This window comes from Pongo pygmaeus, chromosome 23 (genome assembly GCF_028885625.2).
Source record: "Pongo pygmaeus isolate AG05252 chromosome 23, NHGRI_mPonPyg2-v2.0_pri, whole genome shotgun sequence".
NCBI lineage: Eukaryota > Metazoa > Chordata > Mammalia > Primates > Hominidae > Pongo > Pongo pygmaeus.
This window is the reverse complement of record NC_085931.1, coordinates 54612993-54637226: the sequence shown is the minus strand read 5'-3', so window position 1 is coordinate 54637226 and position 24234 is coordinate 54612993. Positions and strand designations below refer to the sequence as shown.

The window sequence follows — 24234 nt, the reverse complement described above, 5'->3', positions numbered from 1 at the left end:
GGGTGCTGAAAATATTCTAGAATTAGATAGTTGTGATGGTTACACAATGCTTTAAATAAATGTATTAAAGTAACTTAAAATTTAGCTGTCAGTGATTTCTATTTAGGCATTAAAGAATTGATTATGACTGTCAAAAGAAAAGGTAAGCATGCATATATCCCCTAAAGTACTTAATTTACCCCTCAAGAGAACCTTATATTCTTTTCAGATTTTGGACCCCCAAATAATACTTGACATTTGCACACTGCTTTATCGCTTACTTAATAAATCCTTTTGTCACGTTAATATTCACTGTCTCCGTATGAGGTGAGGGTTGTTTATTTACCCTGTCTTTCCAATAAACAGTATCTCTCAATTTTGGTATTCAGTCTACTTATTGATAAATTTTTATTCTAGGGGAAGAAATTTTTTCTCACGGAATTTTGATCATAATATGTTTTCTTTATGCAGCATGGCTGAAATTTTTCTAGCAAAGTAGTTGTCCATTTATGTAATGGATGAGACTGTTGGTGGAGAAGACACGCATAATTTATTCTTACTAAATTGGCAAACTGTAATTGAACTGCTGGGAAGTTTTGTGCCCCATGCGGTTGAACCCCCAGCTCTCAGGTGGGGTAGGGAAGTGAGGAGCTGTTTAAGCCATTCAAGCCCCTAGGGAAGGGAGTCAGCCTGAGCTTGAGAAATGGGCCTCATTGCTCACCCAAAGCCTTGTCCTGATAGAGAACATTGTAGGAACTGCACCTGGAAAGTTCTAGCATTCCCCCTACACACACACACACACTCACACACACACAGTGCTCATGTTATATAAGGATCATCAATCGATGTATTTGCATTTCCAATCATAATTCTATTTGGCCAAAGCTCGCTCTTTATTAGATGATGCTAAACATACATAATACTTTTTCTTCCTTTTTTCTTTTTTCAAAAATTTCCTTATATACACTCTGATGCTCAGAAACCCGATGGACCGATAACGAGAGAAGAATTTCGATATATTCTAAATTGTGTGGCTATAAAACTAAGCGATTCGGAATTCAAAGAACTAATGCAAATTCTTGACCCTGGGGACACTGGAGTGGTCAACACCAGCATGTTTATTGATCTGATTGAAGAGAACTGTAGGGTGAGTTTTGTAACAACTTCCTGTTTGGTTTTCTCTTTATGTTGGGAAATTTCAGTATTCCTAATAAGAGATGCAGGTGAAATATGGTTTAAATAAACGACTTCGCGGTTTTCAACTCAATCATTTTAAGTAAGGGTCAAGTGTTTAAGCGCTGTTTGATTTTCACTTTTAGTTTCTGAATCTTAAAAAAGGATGGTAATTGACATTTCTGAAAACCCATCCCTGAACGAGAGCCCTTTATATACAGGATGTAACTGGCACCACCTCGACAGCACTCCTCTTGCAGCCATGTCTTATTTATTTATTTGTTTTTGTTGTTCTTGTGTTTTTCTTGAGATGGAGTCTCTCTGTGTTGAGTCTGTCTCTGTTGCCCAGGCTGGAGTGCAGTGGCATGATCTCGGCTCACTGCAGCCTCTGCCTCCCAGGTTCAAGCAATTCTCCTGCCTCAGCCTCCCAAGTAGCTGGGACTACAGGCACGTGCTGCCACGCCCGGGTAATTTTTGTGTTTTTAGTAGAGACAGGGTTTCACCATGTTGACCAGGCTGGTCTTGATCTCCTGACCTCGTGATCCACTTGCCTCGGCCTCCCAAAGTGCTGGGATTACAGGCATGAGCCACCACGCCTGGCCACAGCCATGTCTTTAAAAGGAGTATTTGTGAGTGACTACTCTGGTTCTCATTCATATTTTTAGGGTTTTGTACCCTATGTTGGTTAAACTTTAAAAAAAAACCCTGCTTATTGCCTCTAGTGACTAGCATTTGCCTTTAGCATTTGCTTTTTTTGACTGAAAAGTTGACAGTTTTATTATTAGAAATGCTTCTATAACTTTAATAGCTATTAGCATTTAAAAAATTTTAAGAACTTTATCAATTTCAGATAGTGCATGCAATAGGCTTTAACAGATTCTTGTTGAAATATTTTTTTAAAAGCTTCTTTTAACAGGTACAAATTAGCTTTTAATTTTAGATTTATGAAGTTGGCATCCCTATGAATCAAAATCAAGCCAGTAATATCACGAGATGCACTATTTCCCTAAAGGTGATGTTTCTACTGAATGGATCTGAATGGGGTGCCTTGCTTTGGGGAAAGCTTTAAGATGGTTTAGCTGAAGCCAGCTGCATTCTATTCTGATAGTTTCTGTGCAAAATGCAATTTATTCATCATCAATAAATCCTTTCTATCTGTCGTGGTTTTGCATCATGGTCTTGGGAAGAGTTTATGGCATACTTCTTGGTTTAAAATGGGACAGTTTATTGGAGTGAAAGTGTCATATTTAAATTACCTCCTCTTGGTACATGTAGACATTTTCCACCAACATTTTGGAGGTAATTTTAATAGGCCATAATACATAACTTATTCAAATGTTTTGTGATTACACAAGTAACAGAAATTCATTGTGGATTAGAAAATATGCCAAACTACAAAGGTGAAAATAATGATAAAAATCCCAAATCCCAACACTCAGCGATAGTTACACAGTTAAAATTTTGATAAATTTTCTTCCACTCTTTGTGTGTGGGTGGGCACATTTTTTTGTTTACATGGTTGAACTCATTCTTTTTTTTTTTTTTTTTTGAGACGGAGTCTCGCTCTGTCACGCAGGCTGGAGTGCAGTGGCACAATCTTGGCTCACTGCAAGCTCTACCTCCGGGGTTCACGCCATTCTCCTGCCTCAGCCTCCGGAGTAGCTGGGACTACAGGCGCCCGCCACCACACCCGGCTAATTTTTTGTATTTTTAGTAGAGACGGGGTTTTACCATGTTAGCCAGGATGGTCTTGATCTCCTGACCTTGTGATCCGCCTGCCTCGGCCTCCCAAGGTTCTGGGATTACAGGCATGAGCCACCATGCCCGGCCTGAACTCATTTTTTGTATGACTTTGTATATCCCATTTTTTCAGCTTCATGTTATATGATGAGACTTTCCCCCTCACCCCACATCATTAAAAACTCATCATAAATAAGATTTTCAGTGGTATCTAAGAGTGTTCTGTGCATGTCCTTGTCACTGGGGCAGTTGGGCTGTTTCTCTACTTACTTTCATTATGCTGGACATCTTTGTGCACAGATCTCCATTCATATCTAAATAATTCCTTAGAATAGATTTTAGAAGTAGAAATACTGGCCCAAAATGTGTGGGCATTTTTATGTTACGTTGCTATGTATATATATATATATATATATATATATATATATATATATATACACACATACATACATATATATATATCCAGACATATTGTATATCCAGTTATATTATATTATAATATATAATTACATCATACATTACATATTATTATATTTTTACAATTATTATATTAATTAATTACATCTTGGTACCTGCTTTTTTGCATCACTTTATGATTATTTGTTTAGTATATATTTCTAGAAATGGAATTATTATATATAATATATTATACTTTATATAACAATAATTGAATTATAGGTATAATATATTATATATCCAGATATATAATATAATTATCATATAAATATACTATATCTGGATATATATAGACAGTTGTACACTGCTTTATTGCTTACTTAATAAATCCTATATTATATTATTATATTAAATCCTATATTATATATCATATATTATTATATATTATATTATATTATATCATATATTATGTATTATATATTATATCATATAGTATACTATATTATATTATAATCCTATATTATATTATATTATATATTATAAATCCTATATTGTATTATATTATATTATATATTATAGTATACTAATATACTATAATATATAATTATTATGCTATATAATAATTATATTATAGCATAATATATTATGTACACATAATATATAATAACATAGTTATATATACATAGTTATATGATATATATTGTATATTACAAATTAGCTGTATTATATATTAACTATATTACTATATTGTAATTTAGTTATAATATATATAAAATTCCTTTATGCATAAAAGGCCTTGTGATCTATTTTGCTAGACAGTGGGTTGGAATAGGCTGACAGTCGGTGTTGGCTGTACCCCGTACCCGTCCCGCATAGGTGGTAGATGCATGTGTGAACTTGTGTACCCAGGCCATGTATGTGGCGTGTGGAAGCCTGAGTGTATGCCTTGACTCAGTTTACTGCCAGTGCTTCAGAATCAGATCAAGCCTGGTGGCCAGGGAATCAAGTGAGCAGCCGGCCAGGGTAGGAGCTTGTGCACCTGCGTTCGACTCCCTGCCTCCACCCTTTATTAGCTGTGACCTGGGGCAAATAATTTACCTCTCTAAGACTCATTTCTTTACCTGTAAAACCAGGTTGATTATGGTACCACCTTGTAAGGTTGTTATGGGAATTTAACAGGATAATGTGCATAAAATGTTAAGAATCTGTTTTCTTTAAAAACAAAACATAGACACTTAAGCAGTCCCTTCTCTACGTGGCAAGTGGTGTGATCTTTGTCTAGTATAAAACAGATCGTGTCTGTCTTCACGCCTTCATCTTTCCAATGGCTTTCTGGGAAGGCCTCTTATCCAGTTCCTCAGGCTCCCTGGCTGCCCCTCCCAGGCCTTGGCCTGTGCTGCATCTGCTACCTGGGGTTCCTTCCAGCTCCTCGTGACCTAGGTTACCATCTCCAGAGCTCAGCACCCCCGGAGCCTGCGCAGGGACCCTCTCAGCCTCAGAGTCACATTTGTGGCCTGATGTGGTCCTGTCTCCACAAAGGCAGAGACCTTTCTGTCATCACTGCCCATTGTACTATAGGGGATAGGCAGTGTCAGGCACACTCACACAATCTATTGAATGAATGAATAAACATGAATGAAGGAATTGGAAAAATTAGAAAACATAGATGTGCAATAGGCGAAAATAAAAGTCACCACTAATTCTAACACCAAAGCATTGTTATTTACTGTTAAACTTTGCTGTATATTCTTCCAAAACCACATACATGCATACCCATACTTGTTTTTTAAAAACAGCTTTATTGAGCTGTAATTGATATTCAAAAACTGTACATATTTAATATATGCAGTTTGAAGAGTTTGGACACACACTTCTGTGGATTGTAGCTATTTTATTTAAAAGCAAGACCATACAATGACTTTTTTTTTTTTTTTTTTGAGACGGAGTCTTGCTCTGTCACCCAGGCTGGAGTGCAGTGGCGCAATCTCGGCTCACTGCAAGCTCTGCCTCCCAGGTTCACGCCACATACAATGACGTTTTAGTCTATATTGTCGCTTATTAACATACTGTTAACACTTAATGTCAATAAAAGTTCTGCTATCTAATTTTATTTTATTTATTTTAGAGACAGAGTCTCACTCTATTGCCCAGGCTGGAGTGCAGTGACATGACCTCGGCTCACTGCAACCTCTGCCTCCTGGGTTCAAATGATTCTCCTGCGACAGCCTCCCAAGTAGCTGGGATTACAGGCACACACCACCACACCCAGCTAATTTTTGTATTTTTAGTAGAGACGGGGTTGGTTTCACCATGTTGGCCAGGCTAGTCTCAAACTCCTGACCTCAGGTGATCCGCCCACTTTGGCCTCCCAAAGTGTTGGGATTAGAGGCTTGAGCCACTGTGCCTGGCCTGCTATCTAATTTTAAAATATACTAAATAACTGTTATAATTTGGATGTTCACTTATTTTTTATTTTTAATTTTGCTGCAATGAACATCTTGGCACTTGCTTTTTTGTATCACTCTATGATTATTTCTTTAGTTACAAATTTTAAGAAATGGAATTATTGGGTCAAAGAATATGTTTTATTCTGTTACTATTTTAATAATTTTTTAAAGAGAATGATATGTATAAAGTACAGAATGCAAAAGACACAAGAGGGGATGGAGTGAAAGAAGGTTTTTTTTCTCCACCAGCCCCTAGCTACCAGTTCTCGGTTCTCTTCCCCAGCGGCAGCCTTCATCGCTGTAGAGTCTGTAAATTATCAAATTGTGAAATAGTATCCAAATGTACCTTGAGACAAAAATACCTTCCAGAAAGTTAGATCAGTTTACACTCCTGCCATTTCTGAAACCCCCACTTGTGCAGGTAATTTGCTTACTTTTGCGTTTTCACCATTCTGATAGGCAAAAATACCATCTCGTTATTCTTCTAATTTGCATTTATTTAATTTCTAGGTGATGGGTTTTTTTTGTGTTTATTGTACTTTTCTTTAAGTGAAAGTTAAATGCTATTTTTTTTAACTTTTATTTTAAGTTCAGGGGTACAAGTGCGGGTTTGTTACACAGGTAAACTTGTGTCATGGGGGTTTATTGTACAGATTATTTCATCACCCGAGTATTAAGCCTAGTACCCATTAGTTATTATATTTTTCCTGATCCTCTCTCTCCTCCCAACCTCCATCCTCATTCTCCTGAGGGTGAAAATTCTCTTGTTCTCCGATAGGCCCCAGTGTGCATTGTTCTTCTCTGTGTGTCCATGAGTTCTCATCATTTAGCTCCCACTTATAAGTGAAAACATGTGGTATTTGGTTTTCTGTTCCTGTGTTAGCTTGCTAAGGATAATGGCCTCCAGCTCCGTCTATGTCCCTGCAAAAGACATGATCTCATTCTTTTTATGGCTGCATAGTATTTCAAGTTAAGTGTTATAATCCTTACTTTCAGATGGGTATTAGAGGGCAACCTCCGTTGTTCAAGGTCTCAAAGCTAATGGCTAATTAGGGACAGAGCTAGGATTCCAGTCCAGGTCCACCTGCCTCCAAAGCTCCTAATGACTTTCATGAGTGGTATTTATTTATATACTTTCTCTTTCCCAATTAGATGAGAAAGACATCTCCCTGTACAGATGCTAAGACACCCTTCCTCCTGGCCTGGGATTCAGTAAGTAACACTTGCCTTCTTTGTGTGTATGCCTTCCTATATGGTTTGAGGTTACTGTTACAAGAGGTTACAGATGTACAGCTTAGGAAATATGTTTGTTTTTTAATGTTAGGTGGAAGAAATTGTTCATGATACAATTGCTAGGAACCTACAAGCTTTTTATAACATGCTACGCTCATATGACCTTGGAGACACAGGGCTCATTGGCCGAAATAATTTCAAGAAAATCATGCACATCTTCTGCCCATTTTTAACGAATGCACATTTCATAAAGTAAGTTTTTTGTAACAAAATTAATTCATGTCATGTTTTTCATCAGGCCTGTTCCATAATTCTAAACCTTTTCTGTGTGGTTTTGAAATATTAATAGGTGGTATTGATAATAACTGCTATTTACTGAATCCTTGCTTAGCACTGGACATTGCTTAAGAGTTTGACATGCATTATATGATATAGTCCTTATCATAGCCACGTAAGGTAGCTAACATTATTCCTTTCTATGGACAAAGAAACTGAGGTCTGGAGAAGTTAAATACTCACTCCAACTCACACAGCTGGTGAGTTGTGAGGCCTGAGTTCCCTCCTGGGTCTCTATGATTCCTGAGCTCTCTTTTTCCTTCTTTTCTTGCAAGCAAATGTCTTTCCTTTGTTTTTTAGTAACATCTTGTAAAGTATTGTTCAAGAAGCAAAGATTTCATCTCAACTCTTGTGGAACTGAGACATTTTGTGTGTGTGAGTTGCAACAGTTAAATATGTTGCATTCTGATAGAGCAAGAGCTTCATGTAGTTTTAAAACCACAATTATCAAATATTGATAACTGAGAAATATAATGATACACAATCAACTCATGGAGAAACCCCATCTCTACTAAAAATACAAAATTAAGCCAGGCATGGTGGCACCTGCCTGTAATCCCAGCTACTTGGGAGGCTGAGGCAGGAGAATCGCTTGAACCCGGGAGGTGGAGGTTGCAGTGAGCCGAAATTGCCCCATTGCACTCCAGCCTGGGCAACTAGAGCAAAACTCCATCTCAAAACAAAAAACAAAAAACAAAAACAAAAGCCATCCAACCAAACAAACCAAAAAACCACTTTGCAGTCCCACTGCCATTAGGAACCATGCAGATGGTTCCCAGGCCCTCCATGAGCCTCTCACCTCTCAGGAGCTGAGACTGTGCAGCCAGGCTGCCTGGGTTGAATCAGCTCCAAACCTGGGCAAGTGACTTAACCTCTCCGAGCCTCTATTTCTTCATCCAGATATTTCTTACTAGAGTTGTGATAAGGATCAAATGAGATCTTATACACAAAGCCTTACTACCTCAGGGCCAAGCATATGGTGAGGTCTCAGCCAGTGTTTGCTGCTGCCGCTGCTGCTGCTGCTGCTGCTCTCAGCTCCAGCTATGTTGACCTGCTTTCCACTCCTTGAAAACGCTGGGCCCTCTCTTGCCCCTGGACTTTTAGACCATCTTTCCCTCTGTTCCAAGTGAACAGTCTCTCCCAGCTGACCAAAGTTCAGTGAGGTAGGCGTTGTTCTGGTTTGTTCACAGTTGTGGCAACAGTAGTTAGTATAGTGCTTCATACATAGCCACATGAATATTTATGGGAGCGATTATAATACTAGTGAGCACTTATTGAGCAAAGTATGGCTTCAGAGCTCATGCTCAGCTCCCAGCTATATGCAGATCCTCATAACGATACCATAGTACTGTTATTACAGCTGTGATTTATTAAGCACATAGACACAGAGCATGTCAGCCCCAGTGCTAACAGCTTTATCTGGATTCTCCCACTTGATCATTACGGCAGTCCTTGGTACTTTTATTATCTGCATTTCATAGATAAGGAAACTGATGCACAGCAAGGGTAGGGAATGTGCCCTGGGTCAGTGGTTCTCAGCACTTTTGGTCTCGGGACACTTTTATACTCTGAAGAATTGACAACCCCAAAGGGTGTTTCTCATATGGAGTATGTCATTATGTACTGTATCAGAAATTAAAACTGAGACATTTTTAAAGTGTCATTGCAGAAACAAGTGTACTTGCTGTGCTTTCATATAGGCTCAGGGAAAACTGGAATTTCAAAATAGTGGCTTGTTGGATGATAATGAGGTTACAGCAGTTATAGCAAGTGTAACTGAAGGTCTCTAGTAGAGAGCTCAGTAGAAAGGCTATAAAGAAACTGAGTTAATCACTGAAAACCTACTCCTAGTTCTCCATTTATACCCTAAGCCTACAACCTTAAAAATGTTAGAAAACACAACCTACACAAGAATACATTTTATTTGTGGTCAGAGTGAGGACATGATCACACATGTTGCCTCTGATGGACTCAACTCTACACGCATAGAAGAATCGAGTGAAAAAGGCAAATCACACCTCAGTGTTAATAGAAAACTAGTTCTGGCCTCGCTGATGCTCTGGAACTGTCCTCAGACCACACTTTGTGAGCCCCTGCCTTCAGTCATATAATTTTTTATAATTCTTTTTTTACATTTACTGTATCTGCATTGCAGTATACTTTATATACAATACTCTGCACACATTTAAGTGATACAATGTGATGAGATTCATCATGTGTCAGTATCCATAAAACCATCACAAGATATCAATCAAGATATCAAATATTTTCACCACCCCAAAAATCTTCCATATGCCCCTTAGCAATTCATCATCACTCCCTCCTCCCACCTCCACAAAACCACTGATCAGCTCTCTTTCATGATAGATTACTTTGTGTTTTCTAGGACTTTATGTAAATGGAAGCACACAAGATATTCTCTTTTTTGTCTGGCTTTATTCACCAAGCATAATAATTTTGTGATTCATTCATTTTGTTTTATATATAGCAACAGTTCTTTCCTTTTCACTGCTGAGTAGTATTCCATTGAATGGGTTTACCATAGTTTGTGTATACATTCATCTCTTGATAGGCATATGGTTTGTTTCTAGTTTCTGGCTATTACCAATAAAGCTGTATATGTAATGTTTGGCTGTTACAAATAAAGCTGTATATATTTGTGTAGACACACATTTTCATTTCTCTTTGGTAAATGCCTAAGAATAGAGTGGTTGTACCATTTTACATTCCCACCAGCAGTGGATGAAAGTTATAGTTACTTGCGTCTTCACCAACACTTGGCAGGGTCAGTCTTTTCCGTTTTAATTACCCTACTGAGTGTGTTTTAATTATTTTTTGAAATTCAGACTCTGCAGTAAGATTCAGGACATTGGTTCAGGAAGAATCCTTTACAAGAAACTGTTGGCATGCATAGGAATTGATGGCCCACCCACTGTCTCTCCAGTTCTTGTTCCAAAGGATCAGCTGTTAAGTGAACATTTACAAAAAGATGAACAGCAGCAGCCAGATCTTTCTGAGAGGTAAAATTCAGCAAAATGAATGCACATATCAAAACCACAGTGTCTGTCATGGAATAGGTATTTAGTAACTATTTGTTGACTGAGTATTTTAATATTTCATTTTATAAATAAGAAAGATGGTACACTAGAAAGACAGTAATTAGAGTCAGGGAATTTTAGAGCAAGCAGAGATCTTAGTAATTATTGAATTTACCTTTTAAATTTAGAAATGAAAACACTGATGTCTGAGAGGTTTGGGGACTTGGCTCACAAACTTAGTGGCTGGCCTGGGTCAAGAATCCGGGACTCCTGACTCCCAGAGACAATCTGTAACTTCTCTATTACATACCTGCATTCACATTTACTCTCTTCCAGAAACTTAGATTCCTTACCACTATCTAATATTTATTGCAACACACATCCATTAAACCAGTTAACATTTTTTAATATGAATGATAGAATGATTAAACTGATTTCCAAGTTGAATTGTAACAATAAAACATACTTAGTAAATCTATAAAAAATTAGCCTGATGAATATTCTAGCTCTTCTTCATTTTAAAAATATAGGTTTAGTTTAATGAAAAGATATTATTTTAACTTGCTCATTCACAGCTTATAATAAATTCATAATGAAAGGTAAAATGTAGAACTATTCAGCAGACTTCACTTTGTCATAGCCCTTTTAAAAAGTTCTTAAGTAAAGAGCAATGGGAATATTTTAATGATATGCTAATTAAATTTGACTACCTGGGCTTTTCAGTAGTAGCAGCTTTATAAATGGGCATAAAGATGGTATTTTAAGAGACAGGTTAAATATTCCATGATAAGATATGTTTGCTTCCTAAAACTGGTGAAAGAAGCAATGGCAATTAAACATTTCAAAAAATGTAGCTTTCCTGGAGAGCTCTTAAAAATCAAGACACGCAGCGGGGAAGGAATAGAAGTCCATTCTCCGTGACTGTCTCAGGGCTGTTTTTTCCCCAAAAATATGGGGCCCAAGAGACTTCCAGAGAGCTGAGGAAATAACTGTCCTCCAAACACCCATGCCCACGCGCTCAGACACATCCACGCTGAGACTCACAGAACAGCACATTCAATTTGTATTTCATAAATCAAGTTGATTTATGGAGTAACTGTGGACTTCCCTTCATTTCCATGGGTGTTTGATGACTTCCTTGATCTAGTTACCACAAAACAGCCTATTTCTTTCATTTAAGGCTTTCTAATGGGCTCTGACTTTAAATTTTTTCCACTTCACAAAAAATATCCTTTTTCAACCCTGTGTGCCCGGTCACATGCCACCTTCGGCCAGCTCAAAGCATAATTGAAAATCTCGAGGACCATAATATTCTCTCCCTTCAAGTTCGCCTGTCCCCAGCCTGCCACTGTACACAGGCTTTCACTTGGACACTGTGCTGGGGACCTCCAGTTCTGGCCCTGGAACCTACCAGCCAGGGGAGGGTAAGAAGCCCCTGAGTCACTCCACCTTTCCCAGCTAGTGAACCGAGGATGGGAAACCTTCTTACTGTCATGGGTTACATGGAAATGGGTGCAGTCTGGAGGAAGCACCCTGCCTGTGTCAGTTGACACCGGGTCTAAATGCCTGCTTGTAGTTTTAGAACCAAGCCCACAGAGGATAAAACCACCCTGACCAAGAAGATGACCACAGAAGAAGTGATTGAAAAATTCAGAAAGTATATACAGCAGCAGGACCCGGCATTCAAAAAACGATTTCTTGACTTCAGCAAGGAGCCTAATGGAAAAATTAACGTGCATGACTTTAGGAAGGTAGGAGAATGGGTTTCTCTTCGTTTCTTTCCTGCAGAAGTTCAGTTGTTTTCTTATACTAACATACTTTAAAGGACAATGGCTTATCCCAGGACACAGCAGATCCATTTCTAGGCATCTTTCAACAATTTAAAAGGATTTTTTTTTTGGCCAAAAAATTGTCATTGGCACGTTTCTTAGAGAATACTTTCAATATGGATGTGGCCAGCTTTTGATATTTAAACTTTTATATATCAGAAGCATTTATTGATGCGGTTTGGCTCTCTGCTCCATACCTGGCACTGTGCATCATGGGGCAGCCTGCGCGTGGGAGTACAAAGCCACTCCGGCCCCTGCCTGCCAGTGGAGAGTTTCCAGTCACAGAGCTGTGGTTTGTTCCTCTAGAATGAAAAAAAAAAAAAAAAAATCTGGCAGTGAAATATGGGAAACTCAGAGTGCTGATTTGCATGTGCTTATGGGAACTGGTGAGTTTCTGCCAGAAAGGGCTCAGCTTGAAGGGTTCTGCATAGACTTCTCAGGAATTAATTTAAATGATTGCTTAAAATTCCTACTACGATCCCTCTAGCTAATCATCCTCAGCTATTTTTAAGGAAAGCATTTCAGTTAATATGTAGCCCTGTCCATGTGGACAAATTTAGAAGAAGGCAACGAAATGTATTTCCAAGAAGAGAATAATTACATTAGTGGCCCCTTCATCCGGTGCCTGCCCCACTGCCGGGCATTGGAATGGGCTTTTTATGGGTCTTATTTCTAAGCCTCCAGAATGCAGCATCACGGAGGAGCATGGACTGGAGGACGGAGCGGGGCTAGAGGCACAGAAGTGGGATTAGGTAGCTACTGAAATAGTCCAGACCCTCTCCCCTCCCCAGCCAGAACAAGACAAGACGTGGAGGGTCCTTTGTTGTATGAGCATATGGGGAGAGCCAGGAGAATAGATTCAAGAAAGACTCAGAAATAAAGAGTTGAGGATAGGAAATGAGGGACAGAGCATAAGACATAAGGGAATAGGCTAGGTGCGGTGGCTCACGCCTGTAATCCCAGAACTTTGGGAGGCCAAGGCAGGTGGATCACGTGAGGTCCAGAGTTCAAGACCAGCCTAGCCAATGTGGTGAAACCCCATCTCTACTAAAAATATAAAAATTACTCAGGTGTGGTCACGCATGCCTGTAATCCCAGCTACTCAGGAGGCTGAGGCAGGAGAATTGCTGGAGCCCAGGAGGTGGAAGTTGCAGTGAGCTGAGATCGTGCCACTGCACTCCAGCCTGGGTGACAGAGCAAGACTCAGTCTCAGAAAGAAAGAAAGAAGGGAATAAGGCAGAGGAAATATTTAAAGACATTCCCAGATTTCTGATTTGGGGACCAGGTGGCCGATAACCAGTCATTGATGTTTTTGATGAGAGCAGTTTCAATGGAGTGAGTGGTAGCCGTGGGAGCTGAATTTCAGGGGCTGAAAACTAAGTGAGTACCAACCTGACTCCCTCCATCCCTGCCCATGCAGGGCCCTTTGTCCTAGATTTTATTTCACCCTAAGCTACATGGCACGGGTCCTTGCCCGTAATGCATAATGAGCTTGAACTGTCACAATGCTCTGCATTCTTGATTCTTAAAGTCAGTTCACACATTCACGGGAAACTAATAATCCCTAGTCTGCCCCTGGTTTTTCAGGGTGGAAAGTGACTATCTTAGAGAAGTGGCAGTAGGTGGTGGTAAGGCAGAGACTAACACCTGTGATCTGAGTCCAGGAGTAGCTCCTTACCTGGCCCATCCTTCCGTCACCTGGGAACAACTTTGGGTCATCAGCTCAGTTGCAGGTTCTTCTGGCTTCCAGTTGTGCCTGCCATTGATAAACCAGCATCTCCTGAGTTCATGTCCCAGAGCAACTCCTGAATGTCAGTCTCATGCACCTACCTGTCTACCTGCCTTCTCCATGTGGGCACAGCCAAAGAGGAGCCGCTCCGCCTACATCCTTCCTGTTCTCAGTCAAAGACAACAACCTTTTTCTCCCAGTTGCTCAGGCCTAAAATCTAGTCGTCTTTACTGAATCTCCTCTTCCTCTTGTACCCACATCCAATTCACCAACAAAGCCTGTTGGCTCCCTTCCAGATAGTTCCAGAATAGATGACCCCACTCCACTGCTGCCCCCAGCATCTCCCATGCGATTATCACAGCAGCCCCTTCACTGCCTCCCTGCTTCCACCCTGGCCGTGCCACAGTTCATTGTCAACCCAGCAGCCAGAGCCACCCCTCCCTGGAGCACCGAGGGCTCCTCAAACACAAACCAGGGCCCAAGCCTGGCCTAGGAGACCCTGCATGGTCCAGCCACCTCCCTGACCTCAGCTCTGGTCATCCTCTCTTCGCTCAAGAAACTCCAGCCACATCAGCTTCCTCTCCCCTCAGACACAGGCTGGCTCTTCCTTGGCACTGGCCATGCCCTCTGCCAAGATCGCGGCTCCTTGGGTAACTGCATGGCTCTCCCCTCGCCTCCTTCAAGTCTCTGTTCCACTGCTCTTCCTCCACCAAGGTGACCCTGACATTCCCATTGCAAATGCAGTCCACCCTCCTCACCTTCACCTCCTCCATCTTGTTTCCTGTTCACAGCACCTGTGTTGTGTATTGCACGGCACTCACCACATCTTTCATTTGTTTCTGCATTCTGTTTGCTTGCCCTCCCCTATTATAAAATATGCTCCAAAGGTTGACATTTGATCTCTTTTGTGTAGTGCTGCTCCCCAAGTGCTTTGCACATAGTAGGGCCCAGTGAGCATGTATTGAATGAATGAATGTGAAGAGTACTTGGCATCCCCAGTGCAGCCCTAAATGAATGCCACCCTGAGGACTGATGGACATGGGCATTCCCACATGTGAAGCTGGTTCCTACACCTGTCTGGGCCAGTGCCGTCCAACGCCCATGTTCTTCTCTGCCCCATGAATTACTCTGGGTGCTGGCCGACCCCGAAGGTCAGCTCACTGAACAGCTGCTCTGCTGCTGGCTCCATGGTGGCAACCAGCATGCTCCTACCCCTTCCTCTTGCCTATCTGTGGGCTTCTCGGAGACCTCCCTGCTGCCTGAAGGCATGCCCACAGGGAGGAGAAAGGAAAAGCAGAAACCCAGCAAGGACTTTGCCGTAGTCAGTTTGGGCAGCTTTAACAAAGTACCCTGGACTCGGTGGCTTGCAAATAATGGAAATTACTCTCTCACAATTCCGGAGGCTGGAAGTCCAGGCTCAGGTGCCAGCATGCTGGGGCTCTGGCAAGGGCCCTCTTCTGGGTGGTACACTGCAGACTTCTCACGGCAGCAAGAGGGCAAGAGAGCTCTCTGGGGTCTCTTTTATATGGGCTCTAATCCCATTCACATTGGAAGTTAGGGTCTAAACATATGAATTTGGGGGAGACACAAACATTCAGTCCATAACAAACTGATATGTTGTGTTTTATCTTGAAAAGTAACAATCAATTTGCTGTGAACACAGTTAGACCAGTTTGCACTGGTTTTCCTCCTAGTGATTTGTTTGGTTTAACTTTTGGGAAAGTCTTCTTGTGACCATCTTTGAAGATCAAGAACTGTGGGGTGATTTTCAACAGTCAGGCTACTATGGACCTGGGTTTGCACTTCATAAGCTATAAAGCATTACATAAATATAAATTGTCATCATTACCAGCAGAGATTGTTTATAGATCAGGGTAAACGGCTTTTTTCTACTACTGGTGAAATCAGAGCTAGAAATATCATGGGCTTATACAGTAGAAAGAAAGGATTTAGGTTAGACCGGATGTAAGGCTTCCAGATGATAAAGGCTTGGGAATGTTGAATTTCAGTGGTGTGGAAGCCTTTGGAATCGACTTCTCAAGAGAGCTTTATAATGGACAATAGTAATTTTGTAATGGCAATAACAGCAATAGTAATTACAATGATGATGATTGTCATTGCTGGAATAATAACGATGATGGTGATGTGATAGCTGCATCTACCATGGACTGAGCCCCTCCAATATTCAGGCATGTGGAATTTGCTTTACATCTATTATTTCTGCTCCTCACAGGAAGCCTGTAGGTATAGAGTATACACATTTCACAAACAAGGAGACCAAAGCTTAGGACCTATGATACTGGCTCAGTGTTGTTCAGATGTTAAGCTGTTCAAGAACTTGGAGTTGAATTCATGTCTGTCTGTGTCAGACTCAGACCCTTGCTGGGTGTAATGTGGGCCTGGCAGGTGTGAGATAGGCTTGCTGGATGTGAACAGGCTTGCAGGATGTACCGCAGGCTTGTTGCATATAGTAGAGGCTTACTGGGTGTAATTCTGGCATAATTCTGGCTTGCTGGACAGACTAGGTTTGCTGAGTAATTGATGGCTGTGTGTTTCAAGGTAGTATCTGGCCTCAGAGTTTAGTGAGAAGGACGTTAATTTTAATAACAATGCTTTTTAATTCTTCCTGTCCTTTTGGTCATGGATATACAATGTTCTTGCCCTCCTCTTCCCCTACATCCTGTGTGTAACCCTAATTAGTATAGCAAAATGGTTGTGAAGGTTTGTCCCTGAGGAGGTGGGAGTGAAGGTCCATGTCACAAACTTCAGGTTGCCGGCCTGAGCACGCGTGCTGTTGTTCATCATTTAAACAGAGGCTGCACTTAGATGTTGGCCGATAACCTCATACTGTAAATTAGAAGTGCTAATTATTTATTCCCACCAGCCACCTCCTTCCCTGTGCCGTGGCAGAGGGTGGCTGCCTACCCCGGATCAATGAGGGAGAATGGCAGAAATAGAGTCTGCAGGTGGATAGGGCCCTGTGGGTCCCCAGATCCAAGTCCCTGCATTGTTGCTGCTGAGATCACTGCCATAAGTCCTCACCATTGTGGCCAGAAAGATTCTGTCTACTCTATAAATTATTATTATTATTATTATTTTGAAATGGAGTCTCACTCTGTCACCCAGGCTGGAGTGTAGTGGCGTGATCTTGGCTCACTGCAACCTCTGCCTCCTGGGTTCAAGCAATTCTCCTATCTCAGCATCCTGAGTTGCTGGGACTACAGGTGCCTGGCTAATTTTTATATTTTTAGTAAACAAGTTTTCACCATATTGGCTAACCATGCCTGGCTGATTTTTGTATTTTTAGTAGAGACTGGTTTTCACCATTTGGTCAGGCTGGTCTCGAGCTCCTGACCTCAGGTGATCCACCCGCCTCAGCCTCCCAGAGTGCTGGGATTACAGGTATGCTGCCGCGCCCAGCCAACTCTATGAACTATATTTATTAACTATCAATAAGACTTTGTCTTCTCCCCTCTTTCCTGTTTAATATAAGACATAGCAGAGCTTCCAATTCATGTGAATTACCAGGACAGCATGCTGAGTGGACACATGCCTCCTGGTGGAGGCAGAACTCACTAGGGGTGAATGAACGCCATGTGCTTTCCATGGTTGGATGTCTGATATCTACTGTGAGGAGGGGAAGGAGAAGGGCGCTCTTCTTTCTGGAATTGTCTAGACCTGTTCTGGGTAGTTGGAATCATTTCTCACAGCAACCCCTGTGATGCAGATTCCCTCTCCCAGGAAACCCTGTCTCCATTTGTTGCTCTGACCATTCACCTCATGGTCTGTCCTTTGACACTTAACATAACAGTGTTCTGAACTTCTCCACCAGAGAAATGGCCCTCTTTGACTTTTGCATTTTATTTATTTATTTATTTAGAGGCAAGATCTCACTTTGTCACCCAGGCTGGAGTGCAATGGTGCGATCATGCTCACTGCAGCCTCAATCTCCTGGGCTGAAGTGATCCTCCCACTGCAGCCTCCCAAGTAGCTGGAACTACAGGTGCATGCCACCAGGCCTGAATAATTTTTAAAAAATTTTTTGTAGAGATGAGGTCTCACTGTGTTGCCCTGGCCACTCTTGAACTCCTGGGCTCAAGAAATCCTCCTGTGTTGGCTTCCCAAAGTGCTGGGATTACAGATGTGAGCCACTGCGCCTAGCCGACTCTTGTGTATTTTTAAATGTATCATTTTATGTAAATATCAAGTAAGAACTGGTAAAGTTGGCAGAAAACTTTAGGGTGATCTGGAACCTTTATATTCTTTCTCTGAATTGTTTCTCTTCCCCTTTCCCTTTTCTTCATATGCTGAATTAGCAGAAAACCCACAAAACAGTGGTTTAAATAAGAGAGGTGGTTATTTTTGTCTCTGAGAACAGGAGTCCAGATATTGCTGCTACAGGGCCAGTGCAGCATGTCATCAGACACCCTGGTTGCTTTTAGCTTTCCACAGCTCCAGGTACATCTTCATGCATGCAGGCTAGCTGCCAGAGCACCAGCCACTCCAGATGTTTCGGGCACAAAGATGGGGAGGCGTGAAGGGCAAGGCGCTTGAGCCAGCCAGGTCTTTCTTTTTTAAAAGTTCTTTCTTAGATACTCCTTCCAGAAGTTTCTACTCACATTTTATTGACCAGGACTGTGTTATGTGGCCATACCTATCTATAAGGGGGGTTGGATAAAATATATATATAATTATAAATATATAATTTTATAAATATATAAATATGTATACTTATTTTATATATATATACAAAAATTGGGGGCTGGGTGCATTACTAGTATGGAAAAAGCAAGATTGTGTTCCTATGGGAGGAGGAGGAGATATGTATCAGGTAGGCAAATGTAGCTGTCTGCCGCCCTTTCTCTCAGTAGGCATTTTGAGGGTGCCTGTTGTACACTTAGCATGGCACCAGGCACATGGGGAATGGGGATGTAGCGGAAGGTGCAGTTTCTGACACCAGGGGAAATGATTTTGTTGCTTTGGGCCAGTGACCCACGGGGAACATAACATGACAAAATACCCAAGGACACATGGGCTAAGATTAGTTTAATTGAGTCATTAGACTAATTGAGCTGTACAATCTATCAGGAATTTGAGGACAGCTTGATCATCCCAGCTTCTTGTAATTGGCTGTGTCTGATTTCATCAGTCTCTGTGAACACACTGGACACTGTTCAGCTCACTGTTGTTGTTAGTACCACCTCTGGAGACCCCGCCTCGGCCTCTGGAGACAGACGCAGAGCTGCAGAGCTCATCAGCAAGCTTGCTCAGGGCCCCTGAGACATGCAGTAGGGAGCCGGAGTCTGGAACAGCCCAACCCTGTGTCCCAGATTTCAGCTCCTTTCTCCTGTGCCTGCTCTACGGCAGGGACATCTCACCTGGCTTAGCCCGAGATGTGCTTTCCTTCTTCCTCTGTGCAGAGCACTTCCTCCCTTCGGCTGCTGATGAAACTCACATATCCAGATAATTTGCCTGCTCTTTACTCACTACCATGAATTCCCCACACATATTCTTTCCCACCTTGGGGACACAGACCCTGATCTAAAACATGCCCCATGAACACAGTTGGTCAGCTCATAACTCTTGGTGGGATAAGCAAACTAAATGATTATGGTAACGGAGTGAATTAGATTGTTTTCTTTTTTTTTTTTTTGAGACAGGGTATCACCCTGTCACCCAGGCTGGAATGCAGTGGCGTGATCAGAGCTCACTGCAGCCTCGACCTCCCAGGCTCAAGCAATCCTGCCACCTCAGCCTCCTGAGTAGCTGGGATCACAGGCATGCACCACCACACCCTGATAATTTTTACATTATTTTGTAGAGATGAGGTCTCACTATATTGCCCAGGCTGGTCACAAACACCTGGGCTCAAGTGATCCACCCACCTCAGCCTCCGAAAGTGCTGGGATTACAGGTGTGAGCCACCACGCCCAGCTGAATTAGATTTTTTTAAAGTCAAATATTAAATATTTGTATTCCTCTGGTTGTAAATCTTCTGTTAGGAACATATAGCTCTGGTAAAGGAAACAGATATTCTAAAAGCTCTTTGTTATGTATCACATCAGTTATGTGAGGGGGGAAAAACACAAAAATAAGAGAATAATAGGAGGGACAACAGTAAGAGTCACAGATACACCCACACAGCGCCAGAGACCCAGAGAGAATGCACAAGAAATCCTCACGGAGTTTTCTCCCGCATGTGCTGGATTAGGGGTGCCACAGGCAAGGGCCTCTGACATCATTGTGTTTTGGCTGCTGTCGGCACAGCGGGAGTTCCTGAGGCTTGCTGTGAGGCCTAGTCAGATTCGGCACACGGAGCAAAGCTTCTCCATCCTTGTTCAGGGGCTGAGGAAACACCTAGAGAAACCGGTGGCAGCCTCACATTACTGAGGGCAGCTGGTGTGTGGTGGGGGAGGAGTGAACAGGTTTAGTTCTTGAGCTTCCTGTTCCAAACAGCCTCCTAGTTCTGTGGCTATTTTAAGGGGATGACCAGCTTTGTGTTGGAGGTCCCTCACATCTTCAGTTTTGTCAGTCCAAGCCCCACACAAGCTTCAGAAGTTGTTACTTATTCCTCCACCCTCCAGCAACGCCCTTCTGCCGAGGCCATGGCCAGATTCTCTTGGCATCTGGCTGTGCCCCGAAGAGCATGTTCCCTGAGGGCGAAAGCAGCCGCAGCCTCAGCTGACCCCTCCTCTAGGGCTCTCCATGTGCTCACTTTTGTGTTCTCAGGGCCTTCCTCCCTGGGCTTCGATCCCCTGCGTACCACGAAAGTGTGTGGACTTCCATCCTTGCAGAGTTCGGCTCCTGTCTGCAAAGGGAAACCAGTCATGACTTGGGCCCACTCGGGTCTCCAATTTTGCCGCTCCAGGGCCACATAACTCACAGTGCGGGAGTGGCCTCTGCCTGGACCAACCCAATTTCTCTGTTTAATGTCCACCCCCACCATCACCAGCTGTTCACACATCCCTAGGTCGCCTCTGAAAGGTTCCCCTGCCTTGGAGTTTTACTCCTTTTATTTTATTTTATTTTATTTTATTTTATTGAGATGGAGTTTTGCCCTGTCGCCCAGGCTGGAGTGAAGTGGCACGATCTCTACTCACTGCAAACTCCGCCCCCACCCAGGTTCAAGTGATTCTCCTGCCTCAGCCTCCCAAATAGCTGGGATTACATGTGCCCGCCACCACACCCGGATAATTTTTGTATTTTTAGTAGAGATGGGGTTTCACCATGTTGGCCAGGCTGGTCTCAAACTCCTGACCTCAGGTGATCCACTGGCCTCAGCCTCCCAAAGTGCTGGGATTACAGACGTGAGCCACCTCGCCTGGCCTTAGATGCCTTTTAAAAGATTACTTTTGTAATCAAGTGGGCTTTTCTGGTTGTTTTAATTGGGAATGTTTGCTTGCTGCATCCTATCCAGAGGCAAACGTCGAGGTCTGTCAGTTTTGTTAGTCTTTTCAAAATCACAACTTTATTTGTGTTGTCATTTTTTTCTGTTGTATATGCGTTTTACATTTCATTAATTTTGCTGTTATATTGATTATTTTCTTCCTTCTACTTAATTTGAATTTAGTTTGCTGTTCTTTTTCTAATTTCTTGAAAATTAGAAATTTAGACCATGATTTTCAGCCTTTATTTCTCTAGTGTATGAAGTTGTGGCTCTCCATTTCCCTGTAAGTGCTTGAACAGGTTTAGCCACATTAATATAGGTTTTGGTATACTATCTTTTCCATATCATTTCATTCAAAATGTTTTATAATTGTCCTTGTGATTGTTTTCTTTTTCTAATGGTTTATTTTTAAAGTGTATTTAATTTCCAAAACAGTTGGGATTTTCTAGTTTTTTTTTTTAATGATTGATTTTAAAGTTGATTCCATTGTGATCGGAGAACAGATTCTAAAGTCTAAATGACTTCAGTCTATCCTTTGAAATATGCTGAGGTGTGGATTATGACCTAATACATATAGTCGTTTTGAGGGATGGGAGAACAGGGTCTCTCTCTGTAACCCAGACTGGAGGGCAGTGGTGCCATCAAAACTCACTACAGCCTCCACCTCTGGGGCTGAAGCGATCCTCCCACCTCAGCTTCCTGAGTAGCTGGGACTACAGGTGCATACCACCACACCTGGCTAATTTTTGTGGTTTTTTTTTTTTTTGTAGAAACAGGGTTTCCCCATGTTGCGCAGGCTGGTCTTGAACTCCTGGGCTCAAGGGATCTGCCTGCCTCAGCCTCCCGAAGTACTGGGATTCTAGGTGTGAGCCACCATGCCGGCCATCAATTTTGAGAAATGTCTCATAAACACTGGAGAAGAACGTGTGTTCTCTGCCACTGGAGGCTCAGTTTCCCACATTCAGTCATATGCGGCTTAATGACAGGGACACATTATGAGAAACGCATTGTTAGGCGATTTGGTTGTTGTGCAGATATCCTAGAGTGTGGTTACAACAAACCTAGGTGCTATAGCCTCCTACACAGCTAAGCTATGTGGTATAACCTATTGCTTTCAGGCTACAGATCTGTGCAGCATGGTATTGTACCGCACAGTGTAGGCCATTGTAATACAATGATAAGCATTTGTGTATCTAAACACAGAAAAGGTACAGAACAAATATGATATAATCTTATGGCATCACTGTGGTATATGGTCCACTGCTGACCAAAATGCCATTATGTGGTCCATAACAGCGTGTCAGTTGGGTTCATTTTATTAATTGTGTCCTTCAGAACTTCTGTATCCTTACCATATTTTTTTAAATTTTCTTTTTTTTTTTTTTGTAGACGGCGTTTTGCTCTTGTTGCCCAGGCTGCAGTGCAGTGGCAGCGATCTCGGCTCACTGCAAATATCCGCCTCCTGGGTTCGAACGATTCTTCTGTCTCAGCCTCCTGAGTAGCTGGGATTACAGGCATATGCCACCACGCCCGGCTAACTTTATAGTTTTAGTAGAGACGGGGTTTCACCATGTTGGTCAGGCTGGTATCAAACTCCTGACCTCAGGTGATCCACCCGCCTCGGCCTCCCAAAGTGCTGAGATTACAGGCATGAGCCACTGCCCCTTACCACATTTTTATGGGCTCACTCTATTAAGTGATGAGTGAAGTGTGTTGAGGTCTTCCATCCGATTGTAGGTTTGTCTAGTGAGATCCTTTCTTCATTCTGTTGACTGTCGAATTATTCACTTTGAAGCTAATTACTGGGTACAAATAAATTTAGAATTTATTAAAACTTCCCATGAATTGTTTCCTTTATCATTAGGACATAACTCTTGACACAGAGGAATGCCATTTGCCTTCAGGCCTATGTCGTCTGATAATAATGTAGTCACTTCAGCTTTCTTTTGATGAAAGAACATACGCTATGTTCATGTGGCATATCCTTTTCTATCCTTTTGCTTTCAAACTATCTGTTTACTTATTGAGAGCAAGTCTCTTGTGGGCAGCATATAGCCAATTAAAAAAAAATAGTCTGATAGTCTGAGTCTTCCACTTGAAGTATTCAGTCCATTCTATACGTATTTAATTATCTATGTAGTTGGCTTTATATCTATCATTGTAATGTTTTTATTTTTTTCTATTTGACCCGGCTGTCTCATGTTTCTTCTTCTGTCCTTTGTTGCCTTCTTTTAGGATTATCCAACTTTTTTTTTTTTTTTTTTTGAGACAGGGTCTCGCTCTGTTGCGTTATTTCATTTTCCTCTCTATTAGCTTATGAGTTGCTTCATTCTTATATTAGTCTCATAGAAGCTGCATGAGAGACTGTGACATGCAGCCTGTGTTACTGCTGTCAAATATAAATCATTGTTCACCACTTCCCTAACAATGCTAGATTTTTAAAATACTCCCTTTAGCCCCTCTTCTCTTTTGTGTGATAGTTGTTTTGCATTTTAATTTTACAGTATTTTATTTATTCATTTACTTTTGAGACAGAGTCTTGCTCTGTTGCCCAGGCTGGAGTGCAGTGGCATGATCTCGGCTCACTGCAACCTCCACCTCCCAGGTTCAAGCAATTCTCCTGCCTCAGCCTCCCGAGTAGCTGTGATTACAGGTGCCTGCCACCACGCCTGGCTAATTTTGTATTTTTAGTAGAGATGGGGTTTCACTGTGTTGGCCAGGCTGGTCTCGAACTCCTGACCTCAGGTGATCCGCCCGGCTCCGCCTCCCAAAGTGCAGAGATTATAGGCGTGAGCCACAGCACCTGGCCTTACATGTATTTTAAATCTCACGAGGCATTATTATTATTTCATATGGTAAATAATTTGTCAAATGAATCTACATATTTACTCTTGCTGCTCTTCTTTCCATCTCACATTTTGTGTTTGCACCTGGACTTATTTTTAAA

The 24234-nt window shown here is 41.8% G+C and overlaps 1 protein-coding gene across 4 annotated transcripts in view; it reads left to right on the top strand.

Moving 5' to 3' along the window:
- EFCAB6 (EF-hand calcium binding domain 6) overlaps positions 1 to 24234 on the top strand; it is a 300279-nt gene that overhangs the window by 144033 nt on the left and 132012 nt on the right. For all 4 annotated transcript variants that reach the window (XM_063663109.1, XM_054470030.2, XM_054470029.2 and 1 more), the window contains 5 exons: positions 959 to 1126; positions 6888 to 6947; positions 7060 to 7220; positions 10151 to 10324; positions 11919 to 12093. In XM_063663109.1, the coding sequence (XP_063519179.1) occupies positions 959 to 1126; positions 6888 to 6947; positions 7060 to 7220; positions 10151 to 10324; positions 11919 to 12093 (738 nt within the window). The remainder of the gene's footprint in view (positions 1 to 958; positions 1127 to 6887; positions 6948 to 7059; positions 7221 to 10150; positions 10325 to 11918; positions 12094 to 24234) is intronic.